At 35.4% G+C, this 25,230-nt stretch overlaps 2 protein-coding genes across 3 annotated transcripts in view; both read right to left on the reverse strand.

The window, feature by feature from the left end:
* Positions 1-2,089: 2,089 nt before the first annotated feature.
* LOC100368252 (kelch-like protein 38) lies at positions 2,090-13,198 on the reverse strand. Of its 2 annotated transcripts, none has more exons than XM_085500916.1 (2): positions 13,010-13,198; positions 2,090-9,313 (listed from the first exon to the last, which is right to left on the reverse strand). In XM_085500916.1, exon 2 carries the CDS (start codon positions 9,303-9,305, stop codon positions 7,080-7,082), a length of 2,226 nt encoding a protein of 741 aa, XP_085357042.1. In that variant the 5' UTR covers positions 9,306-9,313; positions 13,010-13,198; the 3' UTR covers positions 2,090-7,079. The 2 variants fall into 2 exon arrangements, with proteins under 2 accessions (XP_085357042.1, XP_006825879.1); XM_006825816.3 differs by having other exon boundaries at positions 12,999-13,198.
* Positions 13,199-22,581: 9,383 nt separating this feature from the next.
* Positions 22,582-25,230, reverse strand: part of LOC100368399 (uncharacterized) — a 59,782-nt gene continuing 57,133 nt past the window's right edge. Inside the window, exon 40 of the mRNA XM_085500915.1 lies at positions 22,582-24,781. Within this exon, the coding sequence (XP_085357041.1) occupies positions 24,524-24,781 (258 nt within the window). The 3' untranslated portion in view covers positions 22,582-24,523. The remainder of the gene's footprint in view (positions 24,782-25,230) is intronic.

Below are 25,230 nucleotides of genomic sequence, written 5' to 3' on the forward strand. Positions count from 1 at the left end.
AATGGCTTTTGTGGAAATTTATTAATATAAATTATTTATATGAACAATTTACCTGGGACACTTGATTGGCTAAAGAACCGTTTGGTGATGTCCATTACCCACAAGGCTGTGAAGGTTTTTTCAATCATTGGCCAAGCCAACTGCCATGAATGTGAAAAACATTATACTAGTATATGGGCGGTATTCTGCGGTAAAGAACCGTTTGGTGATGTCCATTACCCACAAGGCTGTGAAGGTTCTTTCAATCATTGGCCAAGCCAACTGCCATGCATGTGAAAAACATTATATATGGGCGGTATTCTGCGGTAAAGAACCGTTTGGTGATGTCCTGTCACACGCAACGTAATATTACCGTAATTGGTATAGTACAGGTATGATGGTTCAAATACCAAAATGGCAACAGTAACAGAAAGACTTCCCTGGCGGCGATGATAAAATACGAACACGGAGCCAACAGATGAGGTTTCAACTGGTACTGGTATTATTATACTCTGCAAACATCAAGTACAATAACGCGGTAAAACTCCAAACCTCCAATAACTAGATACTTAAACTCCAATACAATTCAACGAGATCTCCGATCTGATCTCAGTGCTGAACAACTCCCCTATACATTTGTATATACCCACACTATCTATAAATAGACCATTACATCAGCATACATAATGAGTCTGGAATTTACTATAAATCTCTAGAATGATCCATTACCTTCTATTGCCTCCTACAGTGTTCTATTACCTATTCAACCAGTTTCTAAAAAAATCTAGAATATTCCACCCAGACACAGTACGGTTCTAGAACATTCTCAGTGACACGGAAGTGGTAAATAAGTCGTATGCGACATGTCCATTACCCACAAGGCTGTGAAGGTTTTTTCAATCATTGGCCAAGCCAACTGCCATGAATGTGAAAAACATTATATATGGGCGGTATTCTGCGGTAAAGAACTGTTTGGTGATGTCCATTACCCACAAGGCTGTGAAGGTTTTTTCAATCATTGGCCAAGCCAACTGCCATGCATGTGAAAAACATTATATATGGGCGGTATTCTGCAGTAAAGAACCGTTTGGTGATGTCCATTACCCACAAGGCTGTGAAGGTTTTTTCAATCATGGGCCAAGCCAACTGCCATGCATGTGAAAAACATTATATATGGGCGGTATTCTGCGGTAAAGAACCATTTGGTGATGTCCATTACCCACAAGGCTGTGAAGGTTTTTTCAATCATTGGCCAAGCCAACTGCCATGAATGTGAAAAACATTATATATGGGCGGTATTCTGCGGTAAAGAACCGTTTGGTGATGTCCATTACTCACAAGGCTGTGAAGGTTCTTTCAATCATTGGCCAAGCCAACTGCCATGAATGTGAAAACATTATATATGGGCGGTATTCTATGGTAAAGAACCGTTTGGTGATGTCCATTACCCACAAGGCTGTGAAGGTTCTTTCAATCATTGGCCAAGCCAACTGCCATGCATGTGAAAAACATTATATATGGGCGGTATTCTGCGGTAAAGAACCGTTTGGTGATGTCCATTACCCACAAGGCTGTGGAGGTTCTTTCAATCATTGGCCACGCCAACTGCCATGCATGTGAACAAATTTTATATGGGCGGTATTCTGCAGTAAAGAACCGTTTGACAATGTCCATTACTGACAAGGCAGTGGAGGTTCTTTCAATTATTGGCCAAGCCAACTGCCATGAATGTGAAAAACATTATATCTGGGTGGTATTCTGCTTCTTAATTTAGGCATTGTGATTGGTTATGCTGTTTTCAAACCATCAATTGAAATTTATAAACATCTACATTTTTTTCATGCTTTCACATTGTACATGCAGTATATTGTGTACATTACAATTAGAACAAGACGCTTTCAACGCTGCAGTGCTTTAAAGTGTACCTGAAGGATTTGACTGATAACTATTCATAACTTAAGAAATAATCACTGAACTGATACATGTATTATGTTGATCCCAATTTTCACTAAAAAGTGCAACTTTAATGACTGTAAATATGTATTCTGGCATTTATTCATGTTGCATTATGGTACCTGATGGTTTAATGAAAACAAAAATACAAGACAACCAAACTTGACTGATTTTATTGCAACAAACATTTCAAAATTCACCTGTCTATTCATACATAATTGTAAAATAGGAAACATGCTTTCTGTAGTTTTCAATAAAATGTTCAAATGTACATTATACATGAGCATACACAACAACAAAAATAATGAAATTATTTTCAAAATTGGTAAGACTGTATAATTCATATGCCATATACTATTACTGTGGGATTGTATTTCCTCTATCAGATGCACAAAGTTTCTCTTAAATAAATCCCACCAGTTTTGGATTTCATGCATCTCTATTGCAGATGCAACAGATCAAATATGGCATCTTTTTTTAAACGTTCATGACCAAACAACGGTATTAATTAATTTCGGCCAGTCACAGGTAATACTGACAGTGAAATATAAAACTGACTACAGATACTGAACGAAGTATTCCATTTTACAGAGATGAGAACAATAGCCAAGAATGTATGGACCATTCCACAATGCCTAGCTACATTGCTAGTAATATCTCATCATGTTTAACCATTAGATATTAATAGTTGATTGAAAAAAATTCTATTAACATACATACTAGACATATATGGGATATTCCAAGCATGCCAATTCAAAGTGGCCTTTGAACATAGAGTATGGTATTACTCATCCCATAAGTGTGTGACATGTATAAAAATCAAGATTTGTAATGAAATATTACTAGCACTATAGGAAGGTATTATTGGTGTAGTCTGTATAGTAAACAAACCATGGATTCTAGATTATATTTTGAGCATAATCAGCCTAGTAAATGTTCTGTAGAAATTATTTCTAATTTTAACCAAAAGAATACCTGCGATAAAAAAAGAACATCAATAATAAGAATAGAAAAAACGGTTCAATGAATTAAAATCTTAATCATATCTTAAAAACATCCCAAAACAGCAAATAATATTTAGCTCATTTAAAATTGTTCTAAATTTGGCATCAACATTGTTGACATGTGTAACCGGGGCAATATTGCCTTGTATTATTCTCACTATGGTTGGATGTCACCATTGATGTTGCATCATTAATGGTGTAGTCTATATAGTAAACGATGCATAGATTCTAGGGTACAGGTAATATTTTGAGCATAATCAACTTAGTGAAATTTATGTACAAATCACAAATAAAAGATAAAAAAAAAGTATAATATTTCAACATTCCATGTAGCATCATGTTTGTTATCAGTAGGGGATGATATACAGTAGAATGACATCAAATAAAATTGAAATGAAACCAGTAATGAAATGCTGCAAATAATTTCAATGGAAGTTCAGATTTTTGTCATTTTCAATTTTACTAGATTTTATCGCTTTCTTGGTGTTCATTTTATCCAAGACAGTTGAGGCAAGAATTATATTCCCAGAATGCAATGCCTGTCATTCCTGTATTGTGTTCTTTTATGTAAATACACACTGTAAAACTGTGGTAGTAATGTATGCAACTTATTCGATGTGAGCATCAAATTATTTGAGTTGAATCTTCATCAGTTACCATAGTTACATCCAGCACTAATGCTATGATAATTAATACTCATAAAATCTGATAAAAAAATAAAACAACAAGCATTACCACGATCATAAAATGAAACTAAAAATTTAGAGTGAAAAAATCCATTTAATGATACACTTATACACTATTCTGTCAACACTTTGTATCATTTTATGAAGAGTGGCACAAATCATTCTTTACAACTAATAAATCTTCTTACGTATTTAAATATAAAATAAATGTAAATTCTTATAAAATTATAAATTTTAACTATAAACTTTATAAAAAATACATATACATAAAAAATAAATCTCAGCCCCCCAAACTGCTGAATCATCACCTTCTGAGTTTGTTTGTTTGGTAGTGCTTTCATAGTGAGGATACCATCAGTATATCTTTATCCCTCTTCTTACCGATGCCATAAAATACCATGTGAAAAATGGACACCTATTTTCCCAGCATACATTTCACACTAACTAGCCAAGACTTTTTGTGTAATTTCAACCAATTTCAATTGTCAAGTACTGCCTTTTAAGTAATCAAATTGACATTAAACTTGGTTTTCCATTTAGAATAGAATATTGTCTTCTCATTTCATGAAATTCAGACACATAAATTAAATTGTACGATTAGAGGAGGGTTACAAAAATATGCTAATTACGATAAACATGACAGCTGTGAATTTTGTTAATAAATCATGAAACCAGAGATAAAAGTGAACTTGCCTAAAAGAGTAAGTCATGGTTTATCAAGTAACTATGCTACTTGAGAATTTGAATTTGGGGGGTCCAAAAAAATGTTACCCCCCAAAATATGGTTTTGTATGGCTTGGGGTGTTTCCAGTCTAAAATCAATTATATGGTATTTTATGCGTTCAGATTGTGCAGAACGTAGGGCATTTATCTTATGGCATTGTATGGCTACAGTAATAATTAAAGATATGGTACTTTATGGTTTCAGAAGGAATAAGTACTCAGCCAGATAATATGGGTTTTTATGGCTTGGGAAAGGAAATCGTTGGTTCATAAAATACCATGTTATGGTAAAATATGGTTTGGGGAATACACGTTTATTTTATCATAACCTCAGGACCACAAAATATGGTACTTTATGGTTTCAGAAGGAATAAGTATTCTGCCAGAAAATATGGGTTTTTATGGCTTGGGAAAGGAAATCATTGGACCATAAAATACCATGTTATGGTAAAATATGGCTTCAGGTTTTTATTTGAGAAAATATAATTACCTAAATACGATCAAATTCTGTTAAACTCTGAATAATTTTGAAACTCAAAATGATGTCAACAGATTTAGCATTTACATGTACTGCCCGTGTAGTAACCTTTTTATGGGCTAAAACAGCTGTCATTTTGAAAATGTTAATGATCTTCATTTGTTTATAGACTAGCGGCACAAGAAGAATTTGTTTATCAAAAGAAATGAACATTTCTACAGTTTGACCACTGATATATTTTGGCTAAAGAAAAACTAAGTATAAATATGATAAACAAAAACGTCTGGACAGATAGAAGCAAAAATATGTCATTAGTCCAAACAGATTTGCACCTGTGTATCAAATTTTAATGAAATCTTGATGGTATAGTAACACGTGGTTTAGTGAACTCTGACACCATATATTACCATAAAATTTTTAATCTGAAGCCATAATATACCATTTCACAATCAAGTATCATATAAAATGCCATAAATTACCATATTCAATCCAAGTGTGACAAATTTGACCATAAAAAACCATAATGTCCATAATAGCTGATACCATAATAAACCATAAATCCATACCAACAGCAATATGGCCCAATCCATAAAAAGCCATGTGTGATTTTTTAGTGATGACTAGAAAAATACCTTTCGTTTATTTCATAAAAGTAGTATAATACATAAAGGACATCATAATAGATATAATGCATACAAGAAGTTGTAAGAATATTCCATAATCTAAAGTTCGGGAGATGTAAAACCAAAAGAGACAATGTGCAAAAATGGCTATGGTATTTTAAGGTATCAGGCAAAAATGCCCTCTATTTTCACATGGTTTTTTATGGTGTCGGTAGGATAACACAAAATATATATTGGCTAAAAAAGGGTTAATAACCATATGTGGGTTATTTTTAAAGCTGTGTTGTCTGAATTCATGAAACAAATATAAATAATCGGTTACCATAACTACACTTTGGTAAATTGGCAGTGAAAACAACAATTTTGAGGCAAGATTGATAACAGGTAAAAAAACATTTTCTTGGAATCAACTATTATCACTGAAGCTACCTCAAATATGCATTAACATTTATAGAGTAGATGTCAACCTGATAAAAAGTTTGACACAAACATACAGCTAACAAATGAAAACTTGTACTTTGGTATTCATAAAATGTAAATTACAAATTAGTTAAAATTGTTTTTTTGACTTTCTCACTAAAGTATTTCTGGCTATAAAGAAATTGAAATAGTGCGGAAAGATTGCTTTTCTTTGTTTCATATCTCTCTTTAAAGATATCTAAATAACTATTGCATAATCAATCCTATTTCATACAAAATCCCTGAAGACATGAATTGTACCAAAATCAATCCAACTTTATGCAAATACAAATAAATATTAATTATGCCTAACCTTGCAAAGTGAATTTCAACTTTTATGTAAACTCCCAGGAAAACCAATTATACCTAACTTAATAAGCCTAACTTTGCAAACTAAACCTTCACTTGCATGCGAAATGCCCAGCAAAACCAATTATGCCTAACTTTGCAAACTAAATCCTCACTTGCATGCGAAATGCCCAGCAAAACCAATTATGCCTAAGTTTGCAAACTAAATCCTCACTTGCATGCCAAAACCCCAGGAAAACCAAATTGCCTAACTTTGCAAACTAAATCCTCACTTGCATGCGAAATGCCCAGCAAAACCAATTATGCCTAACTTTGCAAACTAAATCCTCACTTGCATGCGAAATGCCCAGCATAACCAATTATGCTTAAGTTTGCAAACTAAATCCTCACTTGCATGACAAAAACCCAGGAAAACCAAATTGCCTAACTTTGCAAACTAAATCCTCACTTGCGTGCGAAATGCCCAGCAAAACCAATTATGCCTAACTTTGCAAACTAAATCCTCACTTGCATGCGAAATACCCAGGAAAACCAATTATGCCTAACTTTGCAAACTAAATCCTCACTTGCATGCGAAATACCCAGGAAAACCAATTATGCCTCAGTTTGCAAACTAAATCCTCATTCACATACTCCAGGATATCACGTAAATTGCAAATATATTTATAAATACATGTATTTACAACCTAAATTATATTTGCATATCTTTTAAATACGTTTATGAATGCTAGTAGTAAAAAAAAACTTTACTAAATATCAAGTCTTGCTGGGTCCCCCAATGAGCAGCACAGTTCTGTCTCAGGAGGTACATGTTCAATCTATTCAGGCAATCTCTTGGCCATGAATAATGAAACGAGAATTGTGACTAATCACCATGGAAATTAGGTATGTATTTATGGATTGTGACACATCCATGTTCACAGAGCGGTAAAGGCATAACTGCTATTCTAATCCACGAGTTAATCTCGGGATTATAGCAATCCACATAGGGAATATTAATTCCTGCATCTAATCGACTACCTCCAGTTACTACAATATTTTGACCAATATTTGACATACCATAGGAGTGTAGGTATTTCCCCCCCGGCATCACACTGCCCAGCACGTGAGTAGATGAAGGCACATGGTAAGCGCTGATACAATTATCAAAACCACGGTAAATCAAATAATAAATATGATCATTAATAGTATAAGCATTTTCAACTCCATCACCATGGATACAATGATTTACAATTGTTTGACTCCAAGTGTTAGTACTTGGATCAAAGCAATATAACATATCAGGATCGCGGTAAAAATACCCCTTGATGTAAAGCTTTCCATCATGTGCAACAGCAGTAGGTTTCTCTACAAAGTGCCCTTTGATCCGCCCAATTGTTGTCCATATATTTAACTGCGGATCGTATCTTTCAACATCGTTGAATTTCTTGGACCATCCAATCTTTCCTCCCACAACATAGATCTTTCCATTAAGTACTGCTGCTCCATGACCATGTCTTGGTTTGTTTAAACTTGTGACTTGAGTCCACGTATCAGTAATAGAGCTATACTTCCAAACATCAGATAAAGTTTCTGATAAATGAGCTGCATGGTGATCTGCCTGCCCTCCAATGACGTAGATATCATTATCAACAGCCACACATTGAAATCGTTGATTACGGCCAGGAAATGGGGCCAACTCATTCCACAGTCCATTGTCAGGATTGTAATATCGCACATTGCGTACCCACTGTTGATTGTCAGTGAAGCCACAGACAGTAACCAGAATTTCTGTCTTCATTGAGAATCGTAACTTCATTCGCCTGTCCCGAACTTTCTCCCCTTTGTGGAGTGCATGCCTTAAATTCTTTATCTTATTGACAATCTGAATAGCACATGGGCATCCAAGGATAAGCGGGTCATTCTCAATCTGTTCCATAAATGATGCATCCACTAAAGTTAACCGTATTCTTTTGAGCAATTCACTCAAGAAGTACTGTCTATTTTCACTGTCGTATTCTATCCACATCATCACTGCTGTATAAACATCTTCTTCCTTCGGGACATTTAAATCATCATCATCAATGAGCTGGCAAATAATCTGAAACGTTGTTTCTTTGAATTCTTCAAACTTTTGCAAATCTACAAAATGATGAAGAGAATAAGCCATGGCTGTTTCACACAGTTGTTGACATCCAACAGTTATTGCAAACTGTAAAATTCCCAAACAATTTGAAGGGTGAAGTTCATCTTTCACGAATTCTGTGCAGGCAGCCATTGCTGATTGGTGCTGCAAATAACAAGCGGTTCTTAAAATCTCTTGAACATTCTCACAATTAATCGTTAGTTTTCCAGTATATGTGAAGTTAACCAAGATTTTCATGATGCTTGGATGCAGGCCTTCAAGTGAAACTGTTCCCTCATAAGTTTCTCGCATCTTACTAGAAAACATTGCTTTGAAGTATGCACTTGTAGCAGCCAACACAAACTTATGACAAGGGAACTCCTGATCACCAACTGCAATAACAATATCTGTTAGCATTTCATCGCTCCTTTGCTGATTAAGAATTTTCAGTATTTCAGAAGCAAAATGAAACTCATCAAATTTATATTCTGATTCTTCGATGTTCTTACATGTATTAAGTGTTTGCCTGGCCAGAAAATCACTAACTGCACTTTCAACAGCTTTACCACGGAAAATATTGTGTTGATAACAAGCTTGCAGCAAATTGGATGCGTTGTCTTTGGTGATCAATAAAGATCCCGTGTAGATGTAATTTATGATGTGATGCACGATGTCTGATCCCAGTACCTTTTCAACAACACCAAGTGTTTCTTGATTCACTTCTCCACTTATATTATCATCATAATACGGACTGCCAGCAACCAACAAGGCCTTGTGGCACTTAACAATCCTATTACCTACTTGGATGTTCAAATCAATCAAGTCACTCTCATCTTTCATATCTTTCATAGCTGCCAGTAATTCAATAGCATGATGATTCTTCTTTACATTGACATTCTTTGATTGGGATTCAATAAAACTGTTGTCATAGAAACTACTTCCATTAGGGGATGAACTGTACCACAAGTTGTCATCTGCAGCGGCCATCTTAGATCCTGATGAAAAGTGAAAAACAAGATGTAATCATGAAGACACAGTCCTGCAAGTGATTAATGCGTTTTCTACATAATTGTGTATGACATTAACATTTGTATCGTATGTATATATATGCAATCATTAAGAGTTAGTTGAATTATGTTAAACTGACACATTCTAAACATCGTTATCAGATTTCAATGTTCAACAATTACATTGTTGCAATTGTTATCAAAACTGTCTGGGTATTCAGTGTGAGAAACAACAAATGAAGATACCATTTTGTAAATAGACCACCTAACTGACAACAAGTTGGTTTTCATTTAATATATATATGAATTCTGAACAGGAAGTCCCCACTTCAATCAAATCCAATTTAATTTCCAACAAAACTAAACATTGTCTCCGGGCTCGTGAATACGAATGTTTACCAGACAAGTAGTTCATCCAGTCTCATTCTCTACTGAAATTTCAGCTAGTAATCATGCTATATCTCTACACTAGATGAGTGATCTGCTGAATACAACATACCAAATCCAGGTACTGAGGAAAGAACAGACAGTTATACTTGAGTGATTTTATTGGATATGATGGACTGATTGAAGATGAGAGAAACTATATTTTTGTTTAATATCGAATCGTATACCAAATGCAACAGTATTGGCAGCTTAGAGCATCAACAAGTCTATCAAATTGATGGACACCCACTTCTCAAGTTTTCCTGTCCCTCTTTTTCTGAATTTATATATGTTATATGAGATTTCATAGCATTCGTTGTCACTGCATCCAAGTGAACATAGAATATTTCATACTACTAGTACCTAGGCTAGTTGTTTTTGAGTGCGTTCAAAGGCAGAATTCAAAACATTGATTTTAGGTATTCCAGATAAAATTCAGTCAGGTACATAACCTGCAAATGCCTTAAGGTAGCGAGAAGGGAAATTTTCACTTTTTTCTTGATTTTTCAAAAATTGATAAAACTGTTACTTTAGACCTTGATACATCACCCCAGGTTTACAAAAGATCGAAATTGCGAAATAACGTTGCTCAAATTAGTGTTTTAAAACACTAGCAGAAAAGACTACAACTGCCGTTTCGTGGATATTTGCATAGTGTTTATCTTTGGAAGGAATTAAATGATAACATCTTATCTGTATACTCTGTTGTTAACGATTCTGATATAACGGGTGATAAGCTTCCAGTTGCAAACAATGCGTGTTTATCAACGGGGATCGACATTCCAAACAAACAATCGAAATTATCAACGAAAGACGAGATTTTTCTAGATATTTACAAACATACTGTCATGACAAACATATGTAGGTTTTATTTTAGGCTCAGAAATATTGTCTTTCACTCAGCCCATGCATGTAACTGCCATTTAGCTTTACGGTCCTTCAGCATCGGGGGAAAACAACAATAATTATACAAAACACATTGCGAAGACTCAACAATCAGGAAAGAAACCCCAGACAACCCTGTCGTACTTGTGTTGAAATACATTTTGTATTTCACGTCAGAATATTGTTTAAAATAAAATATTCAGTCCAAGCCAAATCGAGGTCAAAGGGACAGGTTGCGTGCATATAATTATATATAGTTAAAACAAAAAGTATTTGAACTTTTGTCAGCTGTTCAACATCTATAAAAACCAGAAAGACAATTATAAGACAATGTGAACCTCGGAAATTATTCTGTTAGTCCGAATTTTAAATGCGCGGGAGCGAGCAGGTGGGCGGTGATATTTCGGGGTTTGCGCGGTCGAAAATAAAGCGGAAATTGTCCGGTCGAATTCAACAAGCGGTCGCAAAAGCGAGAGAAAAAGGTGATTGGAAAGCGGAAGCGGGCGGGAGGTTGTGCGAAAGGAGTACTGTAACTTTGCACAACTTTCTTTTAAATCGTTTTATTTTCCAAGTCAATATTCTATTTTACTAATACATTTTTTTTCTAACTCAATGGCGAAGAAAAGAAAGAAAGCGTTGACAGACGAGGCACAGAAAAATCTGCCACTCAGTGTCGCACTCTGACACAGCAATTTTTTTTCAAACATCGGCCATTTTGTTTCACCATGAAAACCGTTTTATTAGATGTCTTATCTGAGACACTTGAAGGATTAGCTTGTTTGTAAACTGTCAGCGTGTGCAGTGGGACAGTAATGTTTGTCAGAGGATTATCCCTCGTTGTTCATTTGCATAACAATGGAAAACCCGAACGTTCCTGGAGTACGGACTCAAATGCCAGCAGTTTTCTTCATTTTTCGCGCTCGAGCTTGAAATTATTCATTATCTGACACTCTTTATGAGTTCTATGATATCAGTGGTTAATATGTTTGGCCATTGTTAGTGTATATTTATAATAATGCAGCAAATCTACAGTGTTTTATTAACCAAAACTGTTTTTCGCGTTTTTCTCGAGTTGAAGTTTTGATCGAGAATGACTCATTGGGACCGCCGCCAAATCAAGTGCGTTCGGACTAGGACATTCAAACTCGCAGTTATCGTTCAAAAGATAATGATGGTGCGAAATATGTCTGGGTTTTTAAAGAAAATGCTTTGTCACAGAATAATAGTCTGTTAAAGGTGCCAAGTATAAAATAATTTGGGGACAAAAAAACAAACCTGCATAGAAATCGGAATAATAGGTCTTTTGATTATCGGAGACGCATTTCAATGGACTTGATTACGGACAATGCATAACTTAAATTTCACCAGGAAATTCTGCAGTGTGCTCTCGCAATCGCGTACTTAGTCATTTTTACAAGGTTCGCCATTTTTGATGTCACGTGATAATTATGTAAACAATGTCTGTCCAGTTTGTGCGAACTTGCACCTCTATACTTAGTCTTTTGATATATATAACCTAAATTACTGTTCTGAACGAGACAACAGACAGAGAATGTTTTATTTAAAAACGTCACAAAACCTTCTCGCTACCTTAAAGGGGAACCTTCCAAACCCTGGGATTGCACCAAAGAATAATAATGGATAATACATATTGTTTTATCGTTGTAATCTGATAACGATGTTTGGAACACATCAGTTATGCAAAAGAAGTGGTTGAAATTACTAATCGTCCTGAGAAGATAAACTTCACACAGTTATGACGCCGCTTGTATCCAAATGATATTACTAATTTAAAACTGGATGATAAATTAATCGCATCAAAAATATTATAAATTAAATTGTTTGAGTGGCTGAATTACAAGTTTTAGTCAGACTTTACTGTAACTTTGTATTCTGGTGACATTTTATTTGTAAAATAAAAATAAATTTAAAATGTTAATCATTAAATAATAAATACAAATTAATTAAATTAATTCAAAAATATTGGTATTACAAAAACAAACACGTTCAACCCTCTTAATATCGTCATTCAGTGCACATTAATATTACGAAATGGACAAAGAATTTGTTTCAACTTGACAACTTTTCTAATGCTTCAAAGACAACGTGTTCTAAAGCAGCTGTTCTGCCTCAATGCATTCAGCAATAATAATGGTCATCGCATAAAAGAAACATCAAGGCTATTTGGTATTTTTATATACTACGACACAACAGCAAATTCATTTTTCTTCGAATTAAATCTGCGCAACAGATCATGTGGTATACTATAATTTCAGCATACGACATACTATTTGACAGGTCACACGAGGTCTTCAGAACCAGGGAAAAGTTGAAACTGATTCAGAATATGACAAAAAATTACCTCGGACGTACACGATTAGTTACCAAGAAAATTGACTTCGAATGTTATACAGATCAGAATGTTACTTCGGACTTTACTTCTTCGGCAGACAGTTTATATGAGGCACTTTTTGCGACAGGATCTGCCAAATACGATGAAGAATCACCCTCTTGGCATTTCTTCTGACAAACTGACTTACTCTTGTTGACGTCTGAAAACGAGGCTGACACCTTAGCTAGCTAGCTAACACCAAATAGTTGTTTTGATCCCCTAGCCGAGCAATCCGTGTGTGTCATGTGATGGCGCACTTTTCTGAAAATGAATACAGAACCCTGAAAAACAGCACAAATGGATATATTATTATATTGTAGCAGAACAAAACAAACAAATAAAGAATAAAAGTTAGTACAGCTGCTTTTTTCAGGGTTGGAAAAGTACTGACTTTTAGCGTATATCAGAATTATACAGGCTCCAAAGCAGACGATTTGACAACATCTGAACACGTTCATTAAATTTGAGAATGAGATTACTATAAATACATGAAAACGGTTTGTAACGAACATAGTACCAGTGCTACAGTCACTTGCGGAATGCATTATTGTAACATACTTTAGAGCGTTCATGTTGGATTTACGGTACGTGTACCACAATCGGCAGCAGTAAAATTGATTGCTGGTAGCCATGAGGTATAGTTCACATCTCAAGAAATAAATGTTCCACTCGTTTTGATCGTACTGTTGTAATAGCAATAGGACGGTAGTTGTTCTTGCTGGTTACATCTCCATTTTTATGTTTCAATAGAGGATTGGAGTAGAAGAACGCTTGACATCTCAGGGGGGGATATAGCCATGGGTAAACATGGCTGAGATACACATAGACAAATGTACATTTAGTTAGAATACTTGAGATTTTCAGCGCAGAAACCATCAAAATCATGTGACGGAGCTGGAAACATACCGATAATCTCCACAATATCCGCACTAGATACATAATTACCATTATTATCAAGGTCAGAGATGTAATTTTGAACTTTTGCTTTATATCGATCAGTGATCACGGAATTCAAAATAGCAGTGCAGTGTGTTTTCCCGCATCTCACAGCGCAAGAAAGCAACCACGAGTCCTATCATGGGCGTCTTTAACAACATCATTCCTGCCAGGGACTGAAACAAAACTAACCGTGGATTTAACATTAAACGATAAATGTTCTGCTTTTCTCAATACCGTCACAATATCTTTGTAGAACTACTGTAACAATGTTTACTATCTTTACACAATTAATATTTGAGCAGTGAATGGCTTCCTCTAGAATAGCAATGGTTTTCAAGTATAGTTCAGTGAGCTTTGTATATCTTATCAAATTACGTGGTTGAGCTTTAGTCCATTTAATGTGTTACGTGCTGTAGCCTGGTTCGAGGATTGGCAGTTGGTGTGAATCAACTTTTGGGACTCGCACACAATGGACATTAGCATATGATCAGATGCAACACAGTCATAAATAAAATGGATATCTGTAAAATTCCCACATTTTTTTTACAGATATCCATTGTATTTATGACTACGTTGCATCTGATCATATGCTAATGTCCAAATTTTAAAATTCGCCTTGAACCCGAACGATATTTATTTTCCGTGTCTGTCCCCGCTCACGTCTGTGTGTTATCGCGTTTTCGTTGCTCTGCTCATTGTCCCAGGACAGAAACCAATAAGAAAAAGTGGTATTGAAAGAAGTGGCCGAGTCTGTCTATTATGCAATCATTTTGAAATTGAAGATGAATACCATTTACTATTAATTTGTTAATTTTTTTGAGGTTATTAGGGAAAAATACATTCAAAGATACTATTTTATATTGCCTTCATATAATAAGTTTGAAGACATTTGACAGTAACATACTACAATCCACGGCAGCTTATTTGTATCATTCCTTAAAACTAAGATATGACATTTACAAAAAACATTGAGTGACTTTACAGCATGTTTTATTTATTTGTTTATGCAATCTGTATTTTGGGGTCACAGGCATTGGACTACAATAAAGACCATCATAAATACGATATCAGTAATATAGCGATGTGCACCAACAGACGAAATACAATGGTCTAACCATGACGTAGTGGAATGTGCCTCACTAACACACGTGAAGTTATCTGTATTTTCACTAACAAGCTCAGAGTCCGAAATTATATAAGACCCATATTCGCACAGAACTCATGGACTTTCTTACCGAAAAGCGATTTGGGGGTCACGCTAAATCTTGGACGATTGCGTTAATTTTACCTCAGACAACTATTAGTTGTCTGAGATTTTACAGTCAAAATCGCCATCTTTTTTATACAAGATCTATATATCTCGCGCATGCGTGGCGCGGCGACTACAGCCCTTTAAAATTCACATGAAGAATGTTTGGTGTTTTTATTATGCTATTTTTAACACAGATCATGTTCCATATACATGTAGTTATATTTTCGAGAGGGAAATATTACCATGCATAGTCAAGACCTGAAGTGTATTGTGAGAAGATTTTATTTATTTATAATTTGAATAAAATTGACTAAAATACGTGGGAATGTCGCACTTGCATGGCAGTATTTTTTCCATTTTTTTTAATATACGGAAGGGCAAAAGAAACGCAAACACAATATTCATATTTTGTACGAGTTTTTATTTCAGTGTGAATGTGGTACAGTATTACAATTGAAAAAAACACACATACAAACGAATTTATACACAGACATTTTCACACGTATTAGCGGTAGTTCTTTTTCGGAGGATATTGTGGCTCTGAAAAGTTTGATTTGTCTCTTAGAGAAAAGCAATAGTTAAAATGACATCCACGGTTTAGACATAGCCACAGTCGAAAGCAAATTGTCGGCATGCACCCCGTCCAATGTTAACCAGAACATCCGCAATGGCGAGTGAAATTGTACGTGTACACCTCGTTATCTTTCAGATACACATTTAAATAACGAAAACAGAATTCACATACGTTGAACTGCGGACTATAAGGTGATTGAAACAAAAGTTCAACCTCTTGTCGACGTAAGAACTCTCGCAGTACTGGTTCGACCTGCGGTTATTTTTTTCCGGCTAATCCCCAAAGTTTTCGTGATAGCACCATAAATGGTTGACAAATACGGGACAGTATCGATGGTACACACAAGTTTTCGTGATAGCACCATAAATGGTTGACAAATACGGGACAGTATCGATGGTACACACAAGTTTTCGTGATAGCACCATAAATGGTTGACAAATACGGGACAGTATCGATGGTACACACAAGTTTTCGTGATAGCACCATAAATGGTTGACAAATACGGGACAGTATCGATGGTACACACAAGTTTTCGTGATAGCACCATAAATGGTTGACAAATACGGGACAGTATCGATGGTACACACAAGTTTTCGTGATAGCACCATAAATGGTTGACAAATACGGGACAGTATCGATGGTACACACAAGTTTTCGTGATAGCACCATAAATGGTTGACAAATACGGGACAGTATCGATGGTACACACAAGTTTTCGTGATAGCACCATAAATGGTTGACAAATACGGGACAGTATCGATGGTACACACAAGTTTTCGTGATAGCACCATAAATGGTTGACAAATACGGGACAGTATCGATGGTACACACAAGTTTTCGTGATAGCACCATAAATGGTTGACAAATACGGGACAGTATCGATGGTACACACAAGTTTTCGTGATAGCACCATAAATGGTTGACAAATACGGGACAGTATCGATGGTACACACAAGTTTTCGTGATAGCACCATAAATGGTTGACAAATACGGGACAGTATCGATGGTACACACAAGTTTTCGTGATAGCACCATAAATGGTTGACAAATACGGGACAGTATCGATGGTACACACAAGTTTTCGTGATAGCACCATAAATGGTTGACAAATACGGGACAGTATCGATGGTACACACAAGTTTTCGTGATAGCACCATAAATGGTTGACAAATACGGGACAGTATCGATGGTACACACAAGTTTTCGTGATAGCACCATAAATGGTTGACAAATACGGGACAGTATCGATGGTACACACAAGTTTTCGTGATAGCACCATAAATGGTTGACAAATACGGGACAGTATCGATGGTACACACAAGTTTTCGTGATAGCACCATAAATGGTTGACAAATACGGGACAGTATCGATGGTACACACAAGTTTTCGTGATAGCACCATAAATGGTTGACAAATACGGGACAGTATCGATGGTACACACAAGTTTTCGTGATAGCACCATAAATGGTTGACAAATACGGGACAGTATCGATGGTACACACAAGTTTTCGTGATAGCACCATAAATGGTTGACAAATACGGGACAGTATCGATGGTACACACAAGTTTTCGTGATAGCACCATAAATGGTTGACAAATACGGGACAGTATCGATGGTACACACAAGTTTTCGTGATAGCACCATAAATGGTTGACAAATACGGGACAGTATCGATGGTACACACAAGTTTTCGTGATAGCACCATAAATGGTTGACAAATACGGGACAGTATCGATGGTACACACAAGTTTTCGTGATAGCACCATAAATGGTTGACAAATACGGGACAGTATCGATGGTACACACAAGTTTTCGTGATAGCACCATAAATGGTTGACAAATACGGGACAGTATCGATGGTACACACAAGTTTTCGTGATAGCACCATAAATGGTTGACAAATACGGGACAGTATCGATGGTACACACAAGTTTTCGTGATAGCACCATAAATGGTTGACAAATACGGGACAGTATCGATGGTACACACAAGTTTTCGTGATAGCACCATAAATGGTTGACAAATACGGGACAGTATCGATGGTACACACAAGTTTTCGTGATAGCACCATAAATGGTTGACAAATACGGGACAGTATCGATGGTACACACAAGTTTTCGTGATAGCACCATAAATGGTTGACAAATACGGGACAGTATCGATGGTACACACAAGTTTTCGTGATAGCACCATAAATGGTTGACAAATACGGGACAGTATCGATGGTACACACAAGTTTTCGTGATAGCACCATAAATGGTTGACAAATACGGGACAGTATCGATGGTACACACAAGTTTTCGTGATAGCACCATAAATGGTTGACAAATACGGGACAGTATCGATGGTACACACAAGTTTTCGTGATAGCACCATAAATGGTTGACAAATACGGGACAGTATCGATGGTACACACAAGTTTTCGTGATAGCACCATAAATGGTTGACAAATACGGGACAGTATCGATGGTACACACAAGTTTTCGTGATAGCACCATAAATGGTTGACAAATACGGGACAGTATCGATGGTACACACAAGTTTTCGGCGTTCAACCTTTTTCACTGTGTTAGCATAAGCCGTCCGTCCAAAGACAGTTCCGCAATTTTTTCGCGAATCGCAACAAGATGACTGTGAAAACTAACATTCCCATCATCGTATCTTGTTGACATAATAATTATGCGAACCTGCATCCAAGGCTCTTATAAGAACGAGAAGACTGCTATTTCCAGTGTATTTCGTTTATGTTTTTCAATTAATTTTCAACTCGTAATGATAGAATCAGTCAATTCAGAACTACTATGCTATCGGAAATCATTTTGGCATAATTTTACTGAAAATACGAGTTTTTCATTCAAATTGCTCATAAATGCAAATGAGACAATTATTTCAACCAAATGTGTCATGCAACACCTCCCAGATGGGTGTAAAGTTTTTTTGCATGAAAAAAAAAATAGTAGATCCCCAACACCAATCACTTCAATCAATGATATCAACATTGAATCTCTTGCATATGCATTGGGATCAGCGGATATGTCACACATCGGTAAAATTTGAAGTTTTTTTTAGTGGCTTCCCCGCAGGATGAGGCTGTTCCCAGTCCACTTGCCAATCATTTTTCAAACTTATAAGCTTTTTTTTCTTTTCTTGCGGCACCTGAACAATGTTTTGAACCTCCTGTAAGTTTTGTGACATCTCAACGCTTCATATTACCTGGATTACTGATATTAGGGATTGAATAATTGATCTTTGATCCTTAAACAATGCAGTGACTATTTCCACTATGCCCATAATACTAACGCCTAAATCGAGTATATTCAGAGGGTCACTTGGGGAACAAAACGCTAACAAAGTCCTCTACTTGGCTATGGAGCACACTATCTAGGTGTCTGACCTTAGTGCACCATGTTAGCGAGGGCCTTACTAGACCCTGTAGCGCCCCCAGCCCCAAACAAAAATAATTGACAAATAAATTGACAAACACAGCGTACCAGAGGTGCCTTCGACCACGTCAATAGGAGCACACACCCCCTTACCGAATTTCTGGACCCAGCGCGTTGAACCTAGAAACACCAATTTCTGCAAATGCATTGGAAACTACTTTTATCAGTTTGCTATGAAATCCATGACGGTGCAAGATTGTTTTGTGAATAAATAGCACCATTTGCTGTTGATTTTGTGTATTGACTGTGTAGCCATGGTGATTCTATATAAAACTTACAATAACTTTGTGAATACTCAAAGACCAAACACTGGTACTTTGTATCATGAAGGGTAAGTATTGGTGACTCTCATGGTGAATTTGTACATTGGCGAATAGGTCGTCTGTCACTATGGCTCTTGTAGAATCACATTCAAAGATCTATGAGTAGGTACATCAATGATGGATTTACTGTCAAAGATTGTTAATGGCATACTGGGTCTTGCCTGACAAATAAAATAAAATGTTGCCAATAGTAGAGTAATGCTGCTTACAGTTAAGCACTCCCACTTGGAAAATAATGGTACTTTTGAATCCATAAACACTGACTAGAGGTTGAGGCAAGATATAATCATTTATAATATATAATCATATAATCATATATAATCATATAATCATAATAAAATAGCAGGACTCTCACTGATATGCTATTTCTAAAAGTGAAATTAATTAACCTGAGCAGTAACTCATTTGACTGAGCCCAGTTCCTTTTCTTCATGGTATTTAATTAATTTGTGGCTACATAGATTTGTTAAACACAATCACTTCAAGAGCCTTGTATGTTCTCATGATTTTCTGCTCTTAGTTTTTCTGCATCATGGTATGAATTATAACTCCCATAGTGCCGCTCCATAAAGTGTTTTCAATCTAGGTCCTTTGCTCGTCTCTAGGGGTGAGATTTACCAATCTACTGTTGGTTTGACCTATTTATCAGATGACTTTGTTGTAAAAGATGCATTTGACAGCTGCAATAAGTGCCCTAATCATAGCCTGTGACAAAGACTGGCTAGTGTTTAGACATAATACATTAACTCAAAGAAGTGAAAGACAATGTAGTTGATTATTCAATGTGACCTGACAATTTAACAAGACATGAATGTCACAGTCCCCATTATTTGATTATAAAGTAGTACAAGGAACATCTGCAAACAGGTGAATGAATATGTACTCTATGTGGGTACAACTCATCATAAAGTGATTTCCCATAATCTAGTTTTGTACTGACAACTAAAAACTTCCACTGACCCATGTTCAGAATCTCAGAGTACACAAGTGCAACAAAACTATTTGTCATACATGTATACGTGCTCAAGAACCTTGATGTACATGACATTTGTTAATTCAGGTCTTGGTATATTACCAGGACCTGGGTTTGTTTCAAAATCAGGGTGGGAGGGTGTGGTCATTATTGCAAAAAGCACATCTACTCGTGCCAAGGTGTTATCATACCAAATATGAATAAAATCGACATGGTGGTGGTAGAGATAGCAGCAAATAACTGCATTGATCTAATATGCATATTTTTTGGAGAGCGTGGTCATTACTGAATATTTAATCCTACCAAATATGAACTAAATTGGCCCAATGGTTGCTGGGATAAGAGCAAATAACTACATTGATCTAATTTGCATATTTTTAGGACGGTGTAGTCATCATTGCCAAAAGCACATCTACTCGTGCCAAGGTGTAATCATACCAAATATGAATAAAATCGACACGGTGGTGGTAGGGATAGCAGCAAATATCTGCATTGATCTAATTTGCATATTTTTTGGGAGGGTGTGGTCATTATTGCCAAAAGCACATCTACATGTGCCAAGCTGTTATTATACCAAATATGAATAAAATCGACACAGTGGTGGTAGAAATAGCAGCAAATAACTGCATTGATCTAATTTGCATATTTTGGGGAGGGTCTGGTCATTATTGCCAAAAGCACATCCAGTCCCTGTGATCTACTCATGCCAAGGTGTTATCATACCAAATATGAATAAAATCGACATGGTGGTGGTAGGGATAGCAGCAAATATCTGCATTGATCTAATTTGCATATTTTTTGGGAGGGTGTGGTCATTATTGCCAAAAGCACATCTACATGTGCCAAGCTGTTATTATACCAAATATGAATAAAATCGACACAGTGGTGGTAGAAATAGCAGCAAATAACTGCATTGATCTAATTTGCATATTTTTGGGAGGGTCTGGTCATTATTGCCAAAAGCACATCCAGTCCCTGTGATCTACTCATGCCAAGGTGTTATCATACCAAATATGAATTAAATCAGCTCAATGGTTGCTGAGATCAAAAGAAATAACTGGATTTAGCTAATTTGCATTTTTTTGGGTAGGATAATAACCTAAAAGATGACTTCCGATGATAAGAAAGCTATTTTGAAATTGGGTTCTGAGAAATTGGTTCTGAGTTCTGAAAAGTGTACACTACTGATTGAATACATTGGTAAAACTTCTGAATCTGAAATCAGGAATTCTTGAATCTGAATTTAACAGAATCAATTATTCTGAGCATGCTTAGTTGCTCTGTCAGTGTCGTAGAGAGAGGTAATTTTGGATGAAAATCTTGAAAAATTCCCACTTAGGATTTTCAGATTTTGAAAAAAAAAATGACGTGCCTATGTAACACATACTTGTTCATCAACCTGCCAAGATTCATTGACATCTGCTGCAGAGTCCCAGAGAAAATGTGAGAGATAACTTGCAGCAACTTCAAAATGACAAAGACAAAGTAAATCAAGTACTCCCTTTTCAGGCTTCGCCTGAACAGGGACTAAAAATCTCTGCTGTCTTTGTAGAGTGTCTTCTATAAAACAAGTTGATAATGTACATTTCAAATACAGACATCACAAAATGAGAGAGGTCCAACTGTAGTACCTATATCTATAATACCAAATCAATCATACTGGCAGGTTTTAACAAGAAATCAATAAAATTCCTTTTTACCAAACATATTCATTAAAATTAGAGAATTGAAGATATCATCACGTAATCTCAGAGAGGTCTACCCAAGATACATATATACAAAGTATTAAAGCAATCAGACTTGTAGATTTCAAAAAGAAGTTTAAAAAGTAAAAATTCGACACGGACCAAGACAATAACCCATTTTTTAAGCTCCACTCGACAGCAGAGCTAAAAAGTTGAGGCGGACTATGATGGACAATCACTCATACGATAAGTTTCACTCGACAGCGAAGCTACAGAAAACAGAATGTACGTTGCACACTGTTCATGTAAAATCTTTAAAGCTTACACAATTTCCGCTGTATGTCAGAGACAATCACACAATAGTGGTCTAAAAATGTTCACCTTTATTGTTCAATGGTTTGTTAAAAAGGGGACACAAGGCACTGTTAAAGGGGCTTAATAAAAAATTGTTTTTAAATGACAGAATCTCCTGTAATCCTTTTCTTTGTGAGCTAAAAAGCATCTCAAATATTTTTTCCACAAGTTCAACATTACCACAAATGAAATTTCATCATTTTCTATACTCTACCATGTTAGCAGAGTCTGGTAAATACATATTCAAATTTTAAAAAGTTGTGATGCAATGTTACCGAATATAAACATTAACATGTTCAAATTAATATTAAAATGATCAGTTATAAAAAAAAAAATAATATAAAAGTTGTCGTTTATTTTCAAGTCTGCATTATACAAGATAAAAATTCACAGATGGATTTGAACTTGTCGGTAATGTATGAAATTAAATGAATTTATAGATGGAACAGTGACAAATGTGAAAGAAAACACCACAAATAGCACCACATAGTTCACTGTCCAATCAAAGAACAGAATAGCACCAATATGAAGTAGGAAAGCTCACTCTAGTAAACATAAACGTGAGGTAGGTGGAACGTGTATATCCAATAACCTCTATTTCAGTTAGGATAAAAATATTGAATATTATTTTTTTTTGATCAGTTCCTTTTAAAGCATAACACTTGACAGAGATTTTGTACACTTTGCAACTATTCTCTCAGTAATTTCTCGAGATGAACAAATGATAGGCTGTTCATGATTCCTGTGGCATGATGCATCTTCAAAAAATATATGCCAATGGATTGATGGAAAACAGCACACAAAACTTTGTACAACAAAGCTTATTTAAACATCAAAACATTGAAAATAGTGATGTGGTATTCCAGCTATCACATGAAACAATTAGACAGTGACATGTGTACAGCACATTATTTACAGTTTGAATTACATCTTGAATAGCTTTAGGAATAGACATGAGCACAACCATGTACTGTTCCCTAATGCAACTTACCTTCACGGAACACCATAATACAAACTATTACAAAATATGACACAATTACTGTCAAATGCTATGAGAACAAATCTGTCAACGTAATTTGATTATTATAAATGCAGCACAGAACAGAAAATATATATGTCATTAAAAAAACTGATACGAGGTACAAAAATGATTTGGAATAAAAGGTAGGTTAATTTTTAACATGACAAAATGTAAAAAAAAGTAAATATACTACATGTAGTTGAATATTTAAAACGGGAATTGTTTTAAAAATGAAAGAAAATAGATTTACATAGGTTGGTAAATAAATGACTTAAAAAGACCATATCTTTGAGCTCATAGAATAAATTAAGCACCCAGATAACTTGATTTGTATGGTTCCCAAAAAATATGATTTGTTTCTGGTCTGGAGATGTTTCAATGGTGCAGTAAGTGAACATCGTAAGTGCACTGACCAAAAACAAATCGTTATTGTTGTTGACCATATTAAGAGCTCCTATAAAATGATGGCAGGATTACCACTAATAACTTATGATAACTACATAGTATTAATTAATAACTAGATAATAACCATGTTACACAAAGAGTACTTATGGTATAACTATTCGTACTGTAGTCCTGACAACTACTGACCGGAGATTGCTGTATTTTCATACAATTCTTTCAATTACACTACTGATAACTTCTATAAAAGTCACCAGAAAATGTAATTTGCAAAACAGAACTATGTAATGAAGACAAGAGATGACCTACATCAACTACAATTGCACTAAGATTACATTTTAAGCTTGATTTTTACAAAACTTAATCAATCATTATAAAAAGTTTTTTTTTTTTAAGTTTTTTTTTTTATAAGTGATAAAATATCTAAAAAAAAGAAAAAATAGAGTAAACTATAAAAACCATAGATTTTACTGTATATCATGATTAGTTAAATAGATTATTTCAGTAAAATTTTTGTAAAATTGTTTGTTATTCAAGTATTCTCATACAGACACGACATCTACTGATCCTGTCCCTCAGTCTGCCAGCCTTTAGTGTATCTGATACAGGTCTTTGGAATTGTCTGTCTCTATCTATTGTTGCTAACCAGAAACTATACGTTGTTGCATAATAATTACATTTGCCATCACCATGGCATTCTATGAATGGAGAAGATCTAAAGTCTTCAAGGCAGGAACCAGGCGAAGCCAAGGCTTGACCGGTTCCTTCTGAACCAGCACCAGTGTGCTGAAATGAAGAAAGATGACTCCGGTAAGTATACATGTTCACACACACACACACACATATATACATTTACACCATATTTGCATTTTTGAAGCTCATGTGCAAAATAATGTAAAGTACTTTATTTTCACTATTTGTAGTGAAAATAGCCCCCCCCCCCTATTTTTTACATTCAACTCATCATAATTTAGTAAATGTCATACAAAACAGCCAAAATGTATTTTCAGTGAAAATAATTTCAGCTAAAATAAAGTATTTTACAGTATGGAGATTTTTATATGGAATCAATATACAGCCAATGCAATTTTTAGTTTCTATGCACTTCTACCTGAGATGTGCTTCTAATAGAGAAAATACAGTAGGGTATATATACTGACTGAATTTATAGAATATGGAAACCATGTGTTGTTTACTTATGTATGAATGTATCAACTAAATACGTTTTGGTATTT

Source organism: Saccoglossus kowalevskii, chromosome 1 (assembly GCF_978046115.1).
Source record: "Saccoglossus kowalevskii chromosome 1, keSacKowa6.1, whole genome shotgun sequence".
In the NCBI taxonomy this organism is placed as follows: Eukaryota; Metazoa; Hemichordata; class Enteropneusta; family Harrimaniidae; genus Saccoglossus; species Saccoglossus kowalevskii.

Excerpts from the sequence above, each read along its gene's own strand:
- LOC100368252 (XM_085500916.1), bottom strand. The coding sequence starts at position 9,305 with ATGGCCGCTGCAGATGACAACTTGTGGTACAGTTCATCCCCTAATGGA.